This window comes from Lepidochelys kempii, chromosome 7 (genome assembly GCF_965140285.1).
Source record: "Lepidochelys kempii isolate rLepKem1 chromosome 7, rLepKem1.hap1, whole genome shotgun sequence".
NCBI classification, from domain to species: Eukaryota; Metazoa; Chordata; order Testudines; family Cheloniidae; genus Lepidochelys; species Lepidochelys kempii.
In genome coordinates, this window is record NC_136386.1 from 90,338,559 (window position 1) to 90,358,151 (window position 19,593).

At 42.6% G+C, this 19,593-nt stretch overlaps 1 protein-coding gene across 3 annotated transcripts in view; it reads left to right on the forward strand.

Annotated features, from left to right (window-relative positions):
- MINPP1 (multiple inositol-polyphosphate phosphatase 1) overlaps positions 1 to 19,593 on the forward strand; it is a 119,376-nt gene that overhangs the window by 32,738 nt on the left and 67,045 nt on the right. For 2 of the 3 annotated variants that reach the window (XM_073353749.2, XM_073353748.1), the window contains exon 5: positions 931 to 1,370. In XM_073353749.2, the coding sequence (XP_073209850.1) occupies positions 931 to 1,330 (400 nt within the window). In that variant the 3' untranslated portion in view covers positions 1,331 to 1,370. Of the gene's footprint in view, positions 1 to 930; positions 6,971 to 19,593 lie in introns of those variants that run through there. The other variant, XM_073353747.1, reaches the window with a different exon arrangement.

Consider the following 19,593-nt stretch of genomic DNA (forward strand, 5'->3'; position numbering starts at 1 on the left):
CTGATTTTCATCATCAGATATTTTTATTCTGCTGCCCTCACTCTTTCCTCAGAATCACAAACTCTTTTTTTGTGTGTGTGTGGTCACCTTCACACAAGTTGCCTTCCACCTTCAGATTCTCAACCATTTCCCCCATTTGTCAGAATAAAATCTAAAATAACCAGACCCTATTTACTCCCTCTACCTTCTGAAACAAAAATGCTGTCCGCAGTACATTCTAAAAACTTGGTGGACAACCTGTGTCCTGCCATATATTTTTTGAACAAATATTTGGGCAGCTAACGTCTTCCATTATCACTAGGTCCTGTGCTTTGGATACTTCTGTGGTTTATTCTAAAAATGCTTGATACACTTCTTCTTCCTGATTTGGTGGCCTTATAGTAGATTCCTGCCATGACATTGTCCCTGGTTTTTTTTCCTTTTATCTTCACCAAGAGTCTTTCAACAGGTTTGCTTTTCACCAGATATCAGAGCAAGTGTCTTAGTATATAATGGAACCTTCATCTGTTTTTTTCCGTGCTTGTCCTTTCTGAACAGGCTTTGCCTGTCTATACTAATATTTCAGTCATCTGAATATTTCAGTAATGCTAAATAAGTCGTCATTTTGTTGGGGTACTAGAACTTCTGGTTACTACTTAGCAATTAATTGATAGTAATAGTACTTAATAGGTAAAATACAGCTGCTAACGTTTTTTAAAAGTGCAATTACATTTTTGATTGTTACAAAATGCATTTTAAAATGTTTTGGTTTTTTTAAAATAAAAGGTTTCAGATAGTTGGACACCTCTGTTTCCAAATGGGTTTTTAGTAAACGTCAGTGTAAAACAAATGTTTAAAATAATCTACACTTTTTGCTAACAACTGAACGCTAGTATTTGCTTTTAAACACAGATGACTATCTTGCTTATGCTTCACTTTTATGTTTTCTAGTTCCATGCCCATTTCTTCACCTGTAATCCTGCAATTTGGACATGCAGAGACCCTTCAGCCACTGCTTGCTCTAATGGGTTTCTTCAAGGATGAGGAGCCCCTTGCCGCTAACAATTACGAAAAACAAATGCATCGGAAGTTTCGTAGTGGTCGCATTGTGCCTTATGCCTCAAACCTGATATTTGTGCTTTATCACTGTGACCAAGCTAAGACCCCTGAGGAGGAGTACCAAGTACAGATACTATTGAATGAAAAGCTGCTGCCATTTCCTCACTCGGAGGAAACTGTCTCTCTGTACACAGATCTGAAGAACCATTATAAGGACATCCTTCAAAACTGCCACTTCAGTGAAGAATGCGAATTATCAAAAACTAATGATACTTCCACTGATGAACTTTGAGGGAGCAGAACAGAGCAAATATCATGGAAATTGATTTCTGGTATGCAGTTTGGTGTGTGTGTGGTGAACAAGTGTTTCTCATCAGTGTTGGTTTTTTATTTCCTGCTCATATATTCACATTCTTCTCTTACATCTTTAAACTGATAATAAATGCTTATTCCTATGTCTTAATTCAGGGATTTCTTAAAATTCTAACTATATTGTCCCTATTGCGTGAGCATAATTTTGAAAATAATTTCTTTAATTAACCTGGCTGTTGGGATAAGCATTTGTTACAAATATGAAGATGCAAGGTAAAGTATATTTATACATTTATATGCATTACTATATAATTTATTTATATTATTCCTGTTTTCTAAGCTTGCACAGTAGATAGGTTTAGTGGACCAGGAGACTTTAGCTTACCAGAATAGCACTTAATGGGACTGATGGCATTTCCCTCTCATCTGACTCCCTCGTTCTGTCCTTCCTTCTGTTTCTTAGTGTTTCTCTGATGTCTCAGGCATAAAATGATCCTCTCCTATTTGCTTATTTTGCAGCTAGATATTGGCTGCCCTTTCAGGGTTCAAGAAGGAAAGGGCGCAAAGTGCTTTCTCCACAACCACTGTCTAGGCAGGAGTCAGCCATGATTCTAATTCCTGCACTCTTCTGAGCATAGCAGCTTCCTTGGATAGTGCCCCCAGGGGTATTATCCGTCCAAAAAGACGCAGGGAGTTGAATTTCCATGGCATAAAGCCTTCTTCAGCCTACCTGCCAGAGCTAAATGGTCACTGAGGGAGATGTGTCCTGAATTTTCTGAAGCCGTGCAGTGGCTGTTGCTCTAGAAGATGTACCAATCCTCTGCCAGTCTTATAGGTCTCCTTCAATGTCACACTGTTCTTGTTTAACAGTTCAGGGTAAGGCGTACGAATATTGCATGTTTGGCCCCATTCAGACTGGATTTCCTCATCCTCTGACAAGTGGTAGTGATCGTGAAGTCTAATAACTATCAGGCAGAGATTTTTTTATTATTGTTCTGGAACCAAATGCTATCATTATATTAGCCACCTTGGGCTTTTTTGGCTACGTCTACTCTGCAACTGGGGCTGTCCTTCCCAGCTTGGGTCAAAAGACATGCACTAGTTCCGCTTGAGCTAGCGTGCTAAACAGCAATGTAGCCAAGAGTAGCATGGGTGGCCACTCGAGCTAACCACCTGAGTACTAACCCACTGGACACCCTGGGTTCATACACGTTTGGCTAGCCCCAGCTACTACCTGTGCTGCCTCCAGGTACACTGATGGTTTTTGCATGCAGCTCGAGCAGGGCTAACATGTGTCTGTCTACCTGAGCTGGGAAGCACACTCCCAGTGCAGTGGAGATGTACCCCCGTCTATGTGCCAGCCAGTCCTTGAAACAGGACTGTTTATTCTAAAAGAATGGACTACTTGTTCCTTGAGTACAGTATTGCTAATTTTTAAAGGAGATTGCACCTGTATTAAAGTAGGATTAATTGCCACTGAAAAATGTAAGATACTGTAAAGAAAATTTTAATATAAAGAATGCAGATAGTTACAAAGAATAAGTGTCTGAAATAGAATACAGATACAGAAAACAGTCAAATAGAATCCATTATCATGATTGTCTCATTAGGCAGATCAGATTGAGAAAAGTCAAGACCCCGAGAAACATCAAGACCCATAGAAACTAATGAAACTCGAGCAGTTGCAAAATTATAAGGAGTAAGATTCTAAGTGCCTAAATCCCACTGAGTTTCACTTGCGTGCTATTGAAAATTTTGCTCATGTATTCTATTGTTCGCAAGTCATATTGGTTAATTGAATGAGTAGGGTCAAATCAGATGATAAAATAACTTTCTGGAATATAAAATTTGAACTCAAAATAATTTTGAAATAATTTGATTTTTAATACGTTTCTAATGGAACCATACCTATATTTTTATAGTTTCAATCTGTTTTGCAAGGCTTAGCATTATGCTGGGCAGTACAATGCTGTATTATAAATATGACAATCTCAATGAAGGGATAATGGTTTGTCACTGAATGGAATTACTAAAACGGTGGGAATTTCTAAACATTTGGAAACATTCTTAGTGAAATATTAGTACCTTTAGTAAAGCTAAATCACTGCAGTTATCTTTTAAGTGAATCAAGTACTGATAGGATGGATAAGGAACATCATTCATCCTGAAGCAAATGTGGCAAAGAAATGAACTGTCAGTATTTGTATGATCTTTTCTGTTTTATCTCCATCTTCATATCAGCTTTTTCTCTTGCTTGATCCTATCTTGAAGCTATAGTAGTATATGACTTCAGTTACTTGTCATAATAAGCATTTTCATAATACTCATTTTTATGGGCTTCACTGCAGGAGCAAGTGGGAGAAAAGCTATGAAGAATTAAACTTTTTCTAAACACACTTAGCTTAAATACAAAGTAAGCATAAGGAATCGTGAAAAGCCCCCCTGAAACAAATAAACTTCTGTTTCCAGGAATGAGTCACCTTGTTTTAATGAGACTGTGTTCTGGTTTTGAACCTTATGGGATGAAGTGTTTTCCCCATTGAAGTTGGAAGTTTTTTCCACTTCTAGGAGCTAGGATTTCACCTATGAAGTTTATTAAAAGGGATCAGATGACAAAACTGGAGTATAAAGACAAATTGGACATAAGCCTCCTATAACTAAAGCAGCTGCCTTGTTCATTCACTTAAATTTGCTCCAAGATGGAGGTACCACTGAGTAGTCCCATCCACTGTAGTGCATGGAGGCTTTTGCGGGGTGGGGTGGGGGGAGGAGGAATGTGTAAAGGGAAGCGGAGGTGGGTTCTGTTTTTCAGTGGAGGACAATTCAGTAGAGTCTGCCAGTCAATCAATGTGCTTGGTGGAAAATCAGTTTGAAAATTGAAATTGTGCTATTTGGGTACTGCTGTATTATGTGTAAGGTGTTTTGGAAAACTGAAGCTTGATTTACTCGTTTGGCATAATCAAATGTTTTTGGAGCTGGTTATTCCCGACAGTGGCTTTAATTTTGCAGAATTCTAATAAAAGGTTACAGATGCAAATACATATTTTGAAAATGTACTACATGAACGTTGTAACTGCTCCTTAAACTTTTAACTTGGGTTGGGTGATTTTAGTATAACCTGGTAAATTTAAAATAAACTTGCTGTATAGTAAATGAAAAAGGAAACTAAGAAAGATGGTAAGTGTGCTCTATTACAGAGTTGGGTCCTAGTCCTGCTGTCAGCAATGCACAGGTAGACTGCTGTGTCTTGTGGCCAATTGCATGATTGGAACCTTAATGCCACAGTATTCACTATGACTTGAATAATCTTTTTCCTTTGGCAAGCTTTCTAAGTTATGCATTTGAGACCTTACTTGTGCTGATGCAAGGTACTCCTTGTTTCTGGAGAGGTATGAGCAAAACTAATTTGTTACTTTTTTAATAGTAAAATCTTGGCAAAGTAACACTGTAGGTACGTTTTACTTATCAGTTGAAGCCTTAATTTGCAATCGTTCTGCAATCAAAAACACTCTGACTACAACATTGGATCTCTTATATTTAATGCTACTATTGAATACTTGAAATAGTCTTTACTAAGAATTGTTTGAAGCTAGAGCAATCTTTCTGGCATCTTTTAGCTGACCACCTCTTAATTTTTCATACTAAACAGCAAATCTCAACGCTGTAATTCTGGCTAGCGTAAAGTTGTCCAGTATTTTTTACTATATGTAGTATGTATTTGCAGTGGTGCTGTAGGTGCTTGGATGAAAATAATTGGCTTTGGCCAAACCTTTTAGTACTGTGAAGTATGAAAAGTCTCACCCTATTTGGTGTAAAGAGATATCTAATCTCAGTAGCTCTGTCAGCAACAATAACTACACAAGGGTCTCTGGCAAATACTGCAATTTCTTGCAAATACAGTTAGTAACTGCTTTATTTGAAATTTTATATTAGCATAATCGTATTGATGTACCTTTCTCTGGTTAATGTAAACCTTGAAGTGGGGATTGATGTACATTACCTACATAGTAACCAATAACTTTATTTTTCAATTTGTATTTTGGAATGCATTGTATTTACTGATCTTTGTGGGGGGTCTTATTTGAAAGGATAATAGTATGCCAAATTAAACTTCTAACAGACTATATTAATATTTCTGATACACAACTTAAAGGAGTGAAATGCAATTTAAAGAATTAGAATAAATAACTATCATGACTAGGGCCCTACCAAATTCACAGTCCATTCTGGTCAATTTCACAGCCATAGGATTTGAAAATTAGTCAATTCCATGTTTTCAGAAGTTTCCATCTGAAATTTCATGGTGTTGTAACTGCGGGGGTTGTGATCCAAAGGGAAGGTTGTGGAGGGGTCGCAGAGCTCTTGTAGTGGGGTCATGGGATTGCCACTCTCACTTCTGGGCTCTGAAGGCAGTACCCCTGGAGCTAGAGGTGGAGATGGGTCTGACCTAGAGGTGCTACTGGGAGTGTCCCAGCCGGGGGCTCCTAGCTGCTAGTTCTGGCCAGATTGGGGAGGGACAGGACGAGCTCTTCCCCTGCACAGCCACTCTTGGGGCAGATCAGACCTGCTTCCAGGTATCTCCTGTGGCTGCAGGAAGCTTTGGGACTGGTCAGCAGCCCTGGAGCTTCCTGTAGCCACAGGAGGTTGCTGGAGGTTCAGGTGGGTACCTCCCCTGGCTACAGGTTGCTCCCAGCAGCACAGGGTAAGTACCCGAAGGTGGATCTGATCTCCCCCGCAAGTGCGGCCCTGCAGGGGAAGAGCAAGTCCTGTCCCTCCCCAGCCCAGCCAGAACTAGTAGCTAAGAGCCCCTGGCTGGAGTGCTCTCAGAAGCACAGGGGAGATCAGCCCCATCTCTATCAACTTCCTACCACTGCAGGAAGCTCCAGGGCTGCTGCTCAGTCCTGGAGCTTTCTGCAGCTGGGGTAGGTACCCGGAGGTGGGTCTGATTTCCCTTCCCCGCCCCCCCACTTCCCACAAGTGGCTGTGCAGGGGAAGAGCAAGTCCTGTTCCTCCCCAGCCTGGCCAAGACTAGCAGCTGGAGCCGAAGGCCTGGTAGGTTCCCCAGCCGTTCCCTTCCCCTCCAATAACTAGATTTCACAGGGTTGGTCTGATTGCATGGTCCATGACACGTTTTTCACAGCCATGTATTTAGTAGGGCCCTAATCATGACTGAAGCCAGTCTTTTTTAAAATAATTACAATAATATCTTAAGGAAAAAATGAGTATATTTCTTGCTCTCATCTTTTGTGCCCCAGAAATTTGACACTTTAAACATGTGTTTGTATAGCACCTAACACAGTGGAGTCCTGCTCTGTGACTAAGACTTCTAGGAACTATGGAAATATAAATAATATTGTGAGAAATATTTTTCTTCAGTAAACTTAAACCCTGAACATGTGTACCTTCTCATTGTAAATAAACATGCCATTTCTATTCCATTAAAGTTTAATTTCCTTGTATTTTCATCAGTGTAGCAGCTCTTGAGCATCAATTCAATGATGATTATATAGCAACATTCAATAAGTTCCTATTTTTATTTTTTGTTTAAAGTACTATTTTTGCCTTCATGTGATGATTTTTCATCTGTATTAAACTGCAATTGCTGAGAATTTTACTTCAATTTGCTTTACATTTCCTGTGTGATGAACAGCTCTTCAGAGAGCCTTATTGATTTTGCAGCTACGGAAGGAAAAATCTGGCTCCCAAAGCTGGGGGGGATTATACAAAAATCCATCTGCATAAAGCACTGTAACTTATAAATCACCAGATGGAAAATGCTGATTGTGTACAGCTTAAACTACATCTCAAGCTCTTTCAGTCCAATCCAGTACTTATCGAGCTGAGAAATATTTTTACTTAAATTACCCAATGACTATCAAGGGGGGAAAATGGGTGACTAAGACAATTATTCTCAACTTTGCCAGCTGTAAGGGAAAGCAACGGGGGAAGGAGCTTGAGAGGAGCAAGCAGGGGGCAAGGCCTCAGGAAGAGGTAGTGCAGAAGCAGGGCCTTGGGGGAAAGGACAGTGTGAGGGCAGGGCCTTGGAGGGAATGGGCAGCATGATGGTGGAGGGTTAGAGAAAAGGTGTGGTGCGAGATCTTGGGAAGAAGGGGCAGCAAGGGGGCAGAGGCACAGGTTGGTAGCCCCCACACTTCTAGGGAGCTTCTGCCACTCCTGCCCTCAGTACTGTCTAGAGGGAAACCGTTCCTGCCTGCCTTGACACAGGTCTTCCCACCTCGGCACTGTTCCCCAGACTGACAGGTATTGCCCCTCCATGGTCTCTGGAGGAAGGCTCGTTGTCAGCCAGTTCCGCCCTGGGCAGCTCTGCCAGTTGATGGACCCAGACACAGAGGTACTGCCGAGAACTTGGCCCAGTGGGCACTGGCCTATGCAGATGCAGTGGCCATTTTGGAACCCATAGGGGTTTCCCCATATTCAAGGGCCCTCTTCCAGATACTCATACTCCATAGACTCAGAGAGAAGAGAGCTTCCATCCCTACAACCGGCACCTGACCTGGACTCCAGTACCAAGCCCAGTACCGAGCCTCAGGAACTAGATCTACAGGACCCGGTTGGTGCATAAGGAGAGGAAGAGGACCCCCTGCCGGTGCTGGTCTCTTCTTCCTCCTCCCAAGATGAGGAAGTGTCTGGGACACATGTATCCCTTCCCCCACCTCACCCCCAATGACTCTTAGCTCACTCGGAGTTGTTGGAAAGTGTGGCCTCGGTGTTTGGGCTGGAGCTGGAGTTAATCAAAGAATTCTCCCACTGCGTGGTCGATACCTTGTCTGCTGCGGGCCCATTGAAGCGGCCCTCTCGATTAGGCCATTATGGGATTGGTTAAGGCCTTGTAGCAAACAAAGGGCCTTAACCAAAACCAGGGCGAAAAAGAAGTACTTTGTCTGTGCCCAGGGCTATGAGTACCTGTACGCCCACCCCCTTCTGGGGTCCCTGGTGGTCTTGGCAGCCAACGAGAGGGACAGCAAGAAACAACTTTCAAAGCAAGAGAGTACAGAGAATAAACTTTTCTACCAAAAAGGTCTAAACTATATGGGGTTTTGAAAGTAGAATGAATTATATTGAAATTATAATTCATTAAAGAAATGCTACTTGAAGGGTTTGTTGAAATATAGTTGTCAGGAAGAGAAACATTAAGGAGTGTGAGACAATGGGTCCTCAAACTAATCAACTTAGAGCTCCTACTGAGCTAGGAGATTGGTAAACGTTAGTATGCAAATAAGATATGTATGTATATTTGTCAGTTTCTGCTTTCTTTTGTCTCTCTTATGTTAAATTGGCTTTGGCTTAGCTGTGTAAATAGGTTATCTTGGGCCTCAGAGAGGGGCTCACATCTGGGTGCATTAGCAAGGCGCTCTGCTAATAAACAGAGTGGTCTGACAAATTATGTGAGTCCTGAATCTGACTTTGACAGGGTCTACAGCTCTGCATCTCCAACCAGTAGATGTTGCTGGGGAGATACGGTTTTAATGTCTGGGAGTCAATGAAGAAGTACAAGGACTCTCTTCCCCAGAATTCCAGGCAGGAGTTTTCTTCTGTGGTGGAGGAAGGGAAGTCTGTGGCCAGGGCCTCCCTACAGCCCACCCTGGATGCTGCAGATTCAGTGGCTAGTTCCATGGCTTCTGTAGTGATCATGCGCAGATGCTCTTGGCTCCAGTCCTCAAGTCACCCAGCGGAGAACCAACAACCCATCCAGGACCTTCTGTTTGAAGGCACTTTGCTCTTCTCTGAGCAAACGGATATGAAGCTTCACAGCCAGAAGGATTTTAGAGCCACTCTCAAGTCCCTGGGTCCATGTGCTGTAGTGCCTTTGAGGAAACACTTCGGGCCGCAACAACCAGTCCACTTCTCGGCTTTGCCGCCACACCCAGACCTGTTTAAGAAGCAAAACAGGTTATAAACACGATCATCCACCCACCCCCGCTTCAGCCTCTCTACCGAGTCTTCACAGATGGGAGGCTCCAAGCAGAACTTTTTATGGGGCGCCCAAGGACATTATACCAGTTCTTGTACTGGATACTGCCCCTTTCTTGTTTTCAAGCCATCTCTCCCACTTCAGCCTGGCATGGTCCCTCATCACCTTGGACTGCTGAGTACTGAGGACGGTGGAGGAAGGTTACACTTTCCAGTTTATTTCAATTCCTCCATCCCACCTCCCTTCCTCGTCCCTCTTCAGGGACTCTTCTCATGAGCAGTTTTTGCCCAGAAAATGCAACCCCTCTTCTGGGTAGGGACTACAGAGAAGCTACTTCAGAGCTTGAGAGGGAAAGAGTTTTACTCCCATTATTTCCTAATCCCGAAGGCCAAAGGGGGTCTCAGACCCATCCTAGACCTGCACTTCCTCAACACTTACCTGAGGATACTGAAGTTCCACCTGGTCTCCCTGGCCTCCATTATTCGCTCCCTGGATTCAGGGGACTGGTATGGTGCCCTTGACTTAAGATGTCTATTTTCACATCTCCATACTTTGGGGCCACATAAGATTTCTCAGGTTTTGTCATGAACCAGACCCACTACCAGTTCACCATCTTCCTCTTCGGCCTGGCGACAGCCCCTCAAGTATTCACAAAATGCATGGTAGTAGTGGCAGCCTTCTTCAGAAGGCAAGGGGTGCCAGTCTACTCTTGATGACAGGCTGATCAAGGGCTGGTCCGAGTCCCAGGTGAGAGCTGGCATCCACCTGATCCAAGCTACCTTCCAAGCACCAGGCCTGCTGATAAATTAGGAGAAGTCAATGCTCATCCCCATTCAGAGGATAGTTAATTGGTGCGGTGCTCGATTCCACCTCAGCCAGAGCCTTCCTCCCAGAGGCTTGCTTCCAGATAATGTCATCCCTGATATCGCAGGTCAAGGTCTGCCCCATCATGATAGCCTGTTTCTGCCTCAGACTATTGGGTTATATGGCTGCGTGTGCATACATGGTAAGCAGGCAAGACTGCGCATCAGACTCCTTCAAGTGTGGGTGGCCTCAGCATACTTGCCAAATCATCCTCATTTGGTCTCAGTGCTTGCAGTTCCTGCCCAGGTCCTTGCCTCTCTAGATTGGTGGAGGGACCCCTAGATGGTAGGCTTGGGCATTCCCTTTATCGGTTCCCAACCCTAACTATCCCTAAGCTCGGATGTATCTGAGCTAAGTTGCGGGGCTCAGCTTGAGCACCTCAGAACTCAAGGTCTGTGGTCCTAGGAGGAGCTCTCCTTACATATAAATGTCAGAGAGCTCAGAGCAGTCCACTTAGCATGCCAGGTGTTTTTACCCCAGATTGCAGACAAGGTTGTGTGAGTCCTTACAGACAACACAGCAGCCATGTTTTATATCAGGTGGGGTCATGTTCTTTCTCTCCTGTGTCAAGAGGCCATTCACTTGTGGGAGTTCTGCATAAAGCACTTGATCCACCTAAAAGCTTCTCACCTTGTGGGTGCCTGGAACAATCTGGCAGATCACCTCCGCAGGTTCCTTTACCCCAATTGTAGCCAGGACCATCTTCCAGCAGTGGGGGAGGAGGGGCTCCTCTCAGATCTATTTGTAACCAAGAAAAAAGGAAGTCTCAGCAGTTTTGCTCTCTACATGGGTGTAGCCTGGGCTCATTCATAGGTGCCTTCCTGCTCCCTTGGACAAAGCACCTGTTCTATACATTTCCTCCCATTCCTCTTGTGCACAAAGTCTTACTCAAATTCAAGCAGGACAGAGCGAAGGTTATTCTTATAGCCCCAGCATGACCATGCCAGCACTGGTTTGGCACATTATTAGACCTGTCAATAGCGACCCCGATGCTGCTCCCTTCACTCCCAGACCTGATCTCACAGGATCACAGCTGATTGCTCCACCTGAACCACAAGGCCCTCCTCCTGACCGGGTGGAAGCTCCATGGTTAAACCAAGCAGAGCTGGCCTGTTCAGACAAAGTCCACCAGGTATTGCTAGGTAGTAGGAAACCATCTACTAGAGCAACTTAGCTTGCCAAGTAGAAGTGTTTTTCTGTGTGGTCATCCCAACAAGGCTTCTGACCCACTAAGTCATCTCGCCAGTCTGTGCTGAAGTATCTGCTTCATCTGAAACAGCTGGGCCTAGCCATTTCATCAATTTAAGGTACACCTAGCAGCCATTTCTGCCTTCTACCTTCTGGTGGATGGTAGGCTGTCCCCACCCCCCAAAAAATGTCCGTTTGCTTCCTCAAGGGCTTAGAGAGACTATACATGCAGATTTGTGAGCCCATTGCACGGTGGGACCTCGTCCTCTCAAGACTGACAGGCCCTCCCTTTGAGCTGCTTGCATTGTGCCCTTTGTTGTACTTCTCCTAGAAGGTCACCTTCCTGGTAGCAATTACCTCGGCCAGGAGGGTCTCAAAGATCGTGGCCCTTACATCAGACCCCCCATATATGGTGTCCTTTAAGGACAAGGTACAACTTTGCCTCCACCCCCTTATTCCTCCCGAAGGTGGTTTCGCAGTTTCATAGTAATCAGGCTATCTTCCTGCCAGTATTCTTCCTGACACCACACAATAATAAGGATGAGTAGCATCTTCACATACTGGACGTTAGGCATGCCCTAGCTTTCTATATAGAATGGACTAAACCATTCTATAAGTCCACACAGCTCTTTATGGCAATAGTGGACGGGATGAAAGGCCTGCCAATTTCAGCCCAAAGAATTTCCTCCTGGATCACTTCCTGCATTCGCAGGTGCTATGGGCTGGCGGGTGCCCCACTTCCTGCCATCTTGACTGCCCACTCAACGAGAGTTCATGCTTCCTCAGCACCATTTCTGGACCAGGTCCCAGTCCAGGATATTTGTAGAGTAGAGACTTGGTCATCGGTACATACTTTTTCATCCCACTATGCCATCACCCAGGAGGCTAGAGATGATGCTGCATTTGGTAGAGCAGTGTTTCAATCCACATGTCCTCTGAACCACTGAGCTCACCTCCTATGGTACCACTTGGGAGTCACCTAACATGGAATGGACATGAGCAAGCACTTGAAGAAGAAAAAATGGTTACTAACGTTTCTGTAACGGTTATTCAAGATGTATTGCTCATGTCCATTCCACAACCCACTGCCCCATGATCAGAGTTAGCCAGCAAGAGGGAACTTAGAGGGTGGGGAGCCAGACAGGCCCCTTATACCGGGTGCATGAGCGTGCAGCACTGGAGGGCATTAGAGCCGGCACAAGGGATACCACGGAGCAAAAAATATCCGGTGACTCTGCTAGCAGCGTGCGCACAACTAACGTGGAATGGACCCAAGCAACACATCTCGTTGCTTTGCGTGTATATAATAAGATCTACACTTTCCACGGTAGGCATCCGATGACGTGAGCTGTAGCTCACGAAAGCTCATGCTCAAATAAATTGGTTAGTCTCTAAGGTGCCACAAGTACTCCTTTTCTTTTTACAGAAAGGTTAGTAACTTGTTTTTAAAGGTAATTCTGTAGTACTCTTGTGTCTTTCTGCAGCAATTATTTGTAGTTAGGCAGCTCTCTGCTGGTCTCCATTTTATGACTTGTTCCCGGATCACTGACCCTTCAGTGTTCTGTATTAATTAACCCACCAGACAGGATAGATTTATTAATAATGTTAAATAAAATACTTATCCAGTGTAGAAGAAGCCATAAACTTTAGGGGCCTAATTTAGAGTTTGAGAAACTTTGGGAAAAAAAATTAAATGAACCATTTAAACCATAATATAAGAGCTGTTGTTGCCTTTTGTTCAGACCCAGGCTTGTGACAAATAGGTTTCACCCAGGGTATTTCATTTCTCTAGATAGCTCTTAGTGTTAAATATAGTCACTTCATGGAGTTATATTTGATGCTTGGGTATCGCTTAACTTCCCATCTTGTGTAATTTTAATAGGTAAAAGATACTTTCCCCTGGTGGTGGGTGTCTTGTGTAGTTGAACATTACCAGAGCACTGCCTGTTGCTGTACAAGGTGAAAGGTAGCTGTGGAGACTGTCAATAGTTTTTCCATATTTGCTGTACTCTCCTATTGATGTACGTACGAGTGCATCCTTCCCTCCCCCTTAAAGCTCTCTCCTAATGCAGCTTTAGCCATTGTCTGTGTCTTGAAATTATATAGTGTATTTTAGGAAACTAGCGGTTAATGCAAATGAAGTCCTAATTACTCTCCATTTTACAGTATTAGTATAAGACCTAAAAGTTGCAACTTTTTCCGTAAATATATATTGAAAATGCTGGATAAAATAATACAATTGAGCTGTAAATGAAAAACTCGTACTCCAGCCACTGATTTAAATAAATGTTCCTGTATTTCATCATGAATACAGATGAGAATCTGCAAACTAAACTTTCAAAAGTGACCAACTTGAAATGCTTTTACAGAAAAGTTTTTGCATGAATTAACTTGTAAAGTACCATGGAGAGGAATGCTGCCTATGAGTTCAAAACCAATCTCAGTTTCTCATGATCGAAAGTTATTTTAAAGGTTTCTGATATTTCAGAAAGGTATGGATGTCTGCTCTTTGTCCCCTACTTACCTGTAGTGTGGGAAGGTTCCATTAGTTTGGAGGGGACTAGAGCACTTGTTATGGGCTGGCAGGGGGAACTGGATAATACATAACTTACCTATTCAAAACACCCTACAAATACTCAGTTTTGCTATATTCCTGTAAAGTAAATTTTAAAGATGGGGAAATTAAGACACAAGCTTAGTGAAAAGAAAAGGAGTACTTGTGGTACCTTAGAGACTAACCAATTTATTTGAGCATAAGCTTTCGTGAGCTACAGCTCACTTCATGGGATGCATACTGTGGAAAGTACAAAAGATCTTTTTATATACACAAAGCATGAAAAAATGGGTGTTTACCACTACAAAAGGTTTTCTCTCCCCCCACCCCACTCTCCTGCTGGTAATAGCTTATCTAAAGTGATCACTCTCCTTACAATGTGTATGATAATCAAGGTGGGCCATTTCCAGCACAAATCCAGGTTTTCTCTCCCTCCTCCCCCCTTAGTGACTTGCCCAAAGCAGAATATTGTTTAGTCTTATCTGAGAACTCAGGAATTCTGGAGTCTAGGCTGTTTCTCAGTCCACTAGCCCATTCTACCTTTGCGATTGTGAAATAGCAGAAAAATCCCCAAGTATCTGGTGGCCCTTGCACTTGACATTAAGCATTGTTTATTTATTTTTTTTTTTTTTTGCTGTATGGGTTTGAGATTTTTCAAGAATTGCTTGAAGCTTTGAGAATAACCTTTGCTGCTGTTTTTCCTCTCTGTATGTTTTCTGCATTTGACATACTTAGCGCGCTTTGAAAAAAGTCAATATTAGCTGTCTGTGTTGGAGTTCTGCACCAATGCAGCTGTCTTGTAGCGATGCCATAAGTATATACCTCCAGATTATTTCTGATTGGGTCTTCTGCAAAGTTCTTACTTCATAAATACTGTGCCAAAATAAGAACTCCCTTTTTGTAAACTTCCTTTGTTTAATCATTTCATACTATATAGCATGCCATATAAGCTATAGTGTACAAAATGTATTTGATCAAGAGTAATTTAGAGCAATGAGCTAACTAGCTTGCAATACGGTACGTTTTAGAATTAATTCTGTAAATATAATACATAGTTCTTTGGGTTGAATTTGTAGTAAAAACTGGTTAATCTCCATTCAGTTACTCTTAATGTTAATGAAAATGTAAGGGATTAGTGAAGTAGGGAACTGAAATTTTTCTAGAGTTACTACAAGAAAAATTCGCTGGGAAGAGAAATCTGGGGGTCTCTGTTCTTAAATAATTTGACTTTACGTTGCTGTGAATTTTTAGTAACGGGAGAAGACCTTTACTGATGAAAGTGGCAGTTCAGTGCTTCGCAACCTTTTTCAATACCTGGACTTCATGTTATGAACAGAAAAATGTTTCAGGATCCCTACCTCCATTCTGCCCATAAAGAAGGGGAGAGTGATTTTGTCACTTCACTCCACCCTCGAAACCTGCTTGTGATCCTTGGGTTGAGAAGCAGCATGTTAGTCAATCCAGGGAGGAGAGGGGTTTAAAAAGCCAGCTCCTAAGTGACCAGAGAAGCTAGCAAACAGAGGAGTTTTACAAGGGAGCTCTCCAGGTATAAGAAGAGTGACTATTATGACCCTTGGGGTAAGTTTGTTTTTGTTAATTTTTATGTTCTTGCTTGCTTGAACTTCATAGTGTGGTCTGTTGGTGGGCTATGTGCTGACCTTAGCGGCCTGCTAGGCAAGGCTGAGATCTTCCTAATGAGGCTCTAGCCTGCGATTTTTTGTATCTCTAATTTCTTTAGGCTTCCTTAATGAGGAGGTGGGGCTAACTCAGGGAGAACAGGAGTTTAAAAAGCCAGCCCCTCAGCAAATAGAAGAGCTAGCAAACAGGAGCACCACATGGGACTTTTGTGGGGGAATTGGGAGGGAGCGTGAGAGCAAGATACACCTAATATACAGTCTCTAAACTTAAGTCAATAACACCCCTCCCCCAAGGAAAAAAAAGTGACACACAAAGAACCAACAACCCTACCCCACCCCCACAAGAGTAAAAATCCCGCAGGTGGAAGTCCAGCAGCAGAGTAGGGGTTGCCCACTGAACGCAGCATATATGATTAGCTGCCTTGTGGGCAGGTGGCAAGTGTGTACATTCGGTGCAAGCCACTCAGGGGCATCAGAGATAGAGTATGGGCTTTTGAGACCAGAGTGGCTGAACTGGAGGAGCCAAGAGAGACGTACATAGACAAGACTTTCAGGGACACAGTAGAGCAGTACTAGCCTGACACAATAGAGCAGTCTCACCCCAAATCTGACAGCCTCTGTGCTGTTGAAGAGGATGGAAGTCTCTGGGAAGGATAATATCAAGCTGGAACAGAGGGAAACAGTCCTGTAATTGGGATCCTTTTGCCATATGATGTCATGGTATTCTTTTGCCTGAGGATACCACTCTGGGGGAGGGGACCTCAGTTATTAGGGAGAGACTGATAATAGTAATGGGGAATTTGATTATAAGAATATAGTTAGCTGGGTTTGCGATGACCAGGAGGCCCACTTTGTGAATTGCTTACTGGGTGCAAAGGATGCAGACCTCTGCACAGACTTGTGTGTAGTGATGGCTAAACCACAGAGTAAAAAAGGTAGTTAAAGACAAAAAGACTTTCTGGAACTCAAATCCAAATGAGGAAAATAGGAGCATAAAAACTGTGGCAAGTCCAGTATAATTAGGCAGGCCAGACAAGATTCTGAAGAACAACTAGCTAAGGATGAAAAAAACTAACAGCTTTTTTTTTTTTTTTAAAGTACATCAGAAACAGGAAGACTGCCAAACAATCACTGGAGACTCAGGGTGCTAATTGAGCACTCAAGCAAGAGGAGGCCATTAGGGAGAAGCTAAATGAATCCTTGCATTGGTCTTCACTGCAGAGGATGTGAGGGAGATTCCCACTCCTGAGCCATTCTTTTTAGGTGACTAAACTGAACGACTGTCCGAGACTGAGTTGTCATTAGAGGAGATTTTGGAACCAATTGATAAACAGTAATAAGTCACTATGACCAGTTGGTATTCACCTAAGACTTCTGAAGGCAATCAATTGTAAAATTGCAGAACTAACAACTCTGGTACATAACGTATTACTTAAAGCAACCTCTGCACCAGAAGATTGGATGGTAGCCAATTGGATTGGATGTGATGCCAATTTTTAAAACAGGCTCCAGAGGCAATTCTAACAATTACAGGCTAGTAAGCCTAATTTCAATATGATGCAAGTTGGTTGAAACTATAGTAAAGAACAGAATTGCCAGACACACAGGTGCCCGCAATATGTTGGGGAAGAGTCAATATGGCTTTTATAAAGTGAAATCATGCCTCACCAATCTATTATAATTTTTGAGGGGGTCAACAAACATGGAAAAGGGTGATACAGTGAATATAGTGTACTTGGACTTTCAGAAAGCCTTTGAAAATGTCCCTCACTGAAGGCTCTTAAGCAAAGTAAGGAGTCATGGATAAGAGGGAAGTTCCTCTCCTGGATCAGTAACTGGTTGAAAGATAGAAAACAAAGGGTAGGAATAAATGTTTAGTTTTCATAGTGGAGAGAGGTAAATTGCAGGGTCTGTACTGGGACCAGTGCTGTCGAACATACTCAGAAATGTTCTGGAAAAGGGTAAACAACGAGGAGGCAAAAATTTGCAGAGGTAAAATTACTCAGGATAGTTAAGTCAAAAGCTGACTGTGAAGAGTTACAAAGGGATCTCACAAAACTGAGTGACTCGGAAACAAAATGGCAGATGAAAATCAGTGTTGATAGATCCAAAGTAGTGCACATTAGAAAACGTAATCCCAACTATACGTACACAATGATGGGGTCTCTTGGAGTACATCTGCTCAACGTGCAACAGCAGTCAAAAAAACTAACCATGTTAGAAACCATTAGGAAGGGGATAGATAAGACAGAAAATATCATCGTGCCACCAAATAAATGCATTGTATGCCTACACCTTAAATATATTAGAATTGGAAAAAGTAAAGAGAAGGGCAACAAAAATGATTAGGAGTATGGAACAGCTTCCATATGAGAGGAGAGAGAAAAAGTCTGGGACTGTTCACTATGGAAAAGAGATGACTGAGGGGGGAGCAGGGGATATAATAGAGGTCTATAAAATCATGAATGGTGTGGAGAAAGTGAATAAGGAAGTATTATTTACCTGTTTACATAACACACAAACTACCGGTCACCCAGTGAAATTAATAGGCATACTTCTTCATGCAATGGACAGTCAACCTGTGGAACTCATTGCTGTGGGATGTTGTGAAGACCCAAAGTGTGACTAGGAAGTCACAAGAATTAGATAAGATCATGGAAGATATGTACAGCCAAAATAATCAGGGATGCAACCCCGTGGTCTGGGTATCCCTAAACCTCTGACTGCTAGAAACTGGGCTGCATGACCGGGGATGGATCACTTGATAAATTACCCTCTTCTGTTCTCTCCCTCTGAAGCAGCTGGCACCGGCCACTGTTGGAAGTCAGGATATTTGGCTAGATAAACCATTGGTCTGACCCAGTATGTCCATTCTTAAATACCATTTTGACTGGACCATGTATTATTGTGTTCTGTGTTTCCTTTTTGAACATGGCATTAGCAATAGCATATATACTTAATATTGTTTCAGTTCTTTTAGAGAAGTCTTATTTGATTTGGCAGCGGTTTTCTTGATGTGTTTTGTTTAAAACTTTAATGTAGAGGCAGGGCCAAGATTCTGCCCTGCTCAAACACCATTTTTCACTGAAAGAGACTGATGAGCTGCCAGGTTGCCTCAGCTGGGAAAACTCCTAGCACAGAGGACTCCCTAGCTTGCATAGCACTATCCTAGGTGGCTCCTACGTCACTTCCCTACAGCTTCGGGTGTGCAGGGCTGTGGACAATGTGCACTCTGGCTATTTCCAAATGGCCCCTTAATGTTCAAATCCAAATGGTGTAGAATAGAGCATCCTCAATATTGCTCCTCCATACCAGCCCTGGTGTAGAACTGTACCAGAAACAGGGAGTCGTAACTACCTCCTCTGTACGCATCTATGTCCTGTGGATGTCATGCACAGCAGAGAACTCTGCACAGGATCTCTGAGATCATCTGGATCATCTCTGCCGTCAGTTATCTGACCCATAATCATTTTTTTTCCTACTGACAAAACTTATTGTAGAGTCAGAAGCAAATCTTTTTTTTTTTTTTTTTTTTTAATTTGAAGGGGATGGTCAGTGGTAGTGCTGGGTTGTGAAGTTCTTTACATCTCTCTTGACTTTGTAGTTTAAGGGAATCTATTATCTTTAGAAATACAAATACTTTGATTTCTCAGTGGCTGGAAAAGGTCTCAAACAATCCCCAGAAAATCATCAAGAATAACTTCTGAGGTCTAGTTACACCAAAATAAGATTACTTTTAAAGTTACTAGACACATTCCCTGTGTATCTGTAAAACTCTGTCCTTATGTCATATTAGAAATGAGGAAGAGGCCAGAACTTTGTTTTGGATATAATTTTGAAACATTTACTTTTCATATTGTCTCATGAATTTCACTTGATATATATTTTTGTTTGAAAACATCAAGTCTGACCCGTGGTATGTTTTGGGTTTTTTTTAGCAGCAACCTAACATAGACAAAAAGAAAAGGAGTACTTGTGGCACCTTAGAGACTAATCAATTTATTTGAGCATGAGCTTTCGTGAGCTACAGCTCACTTCATCGGATGCATCCGATGCATCCGATGAAG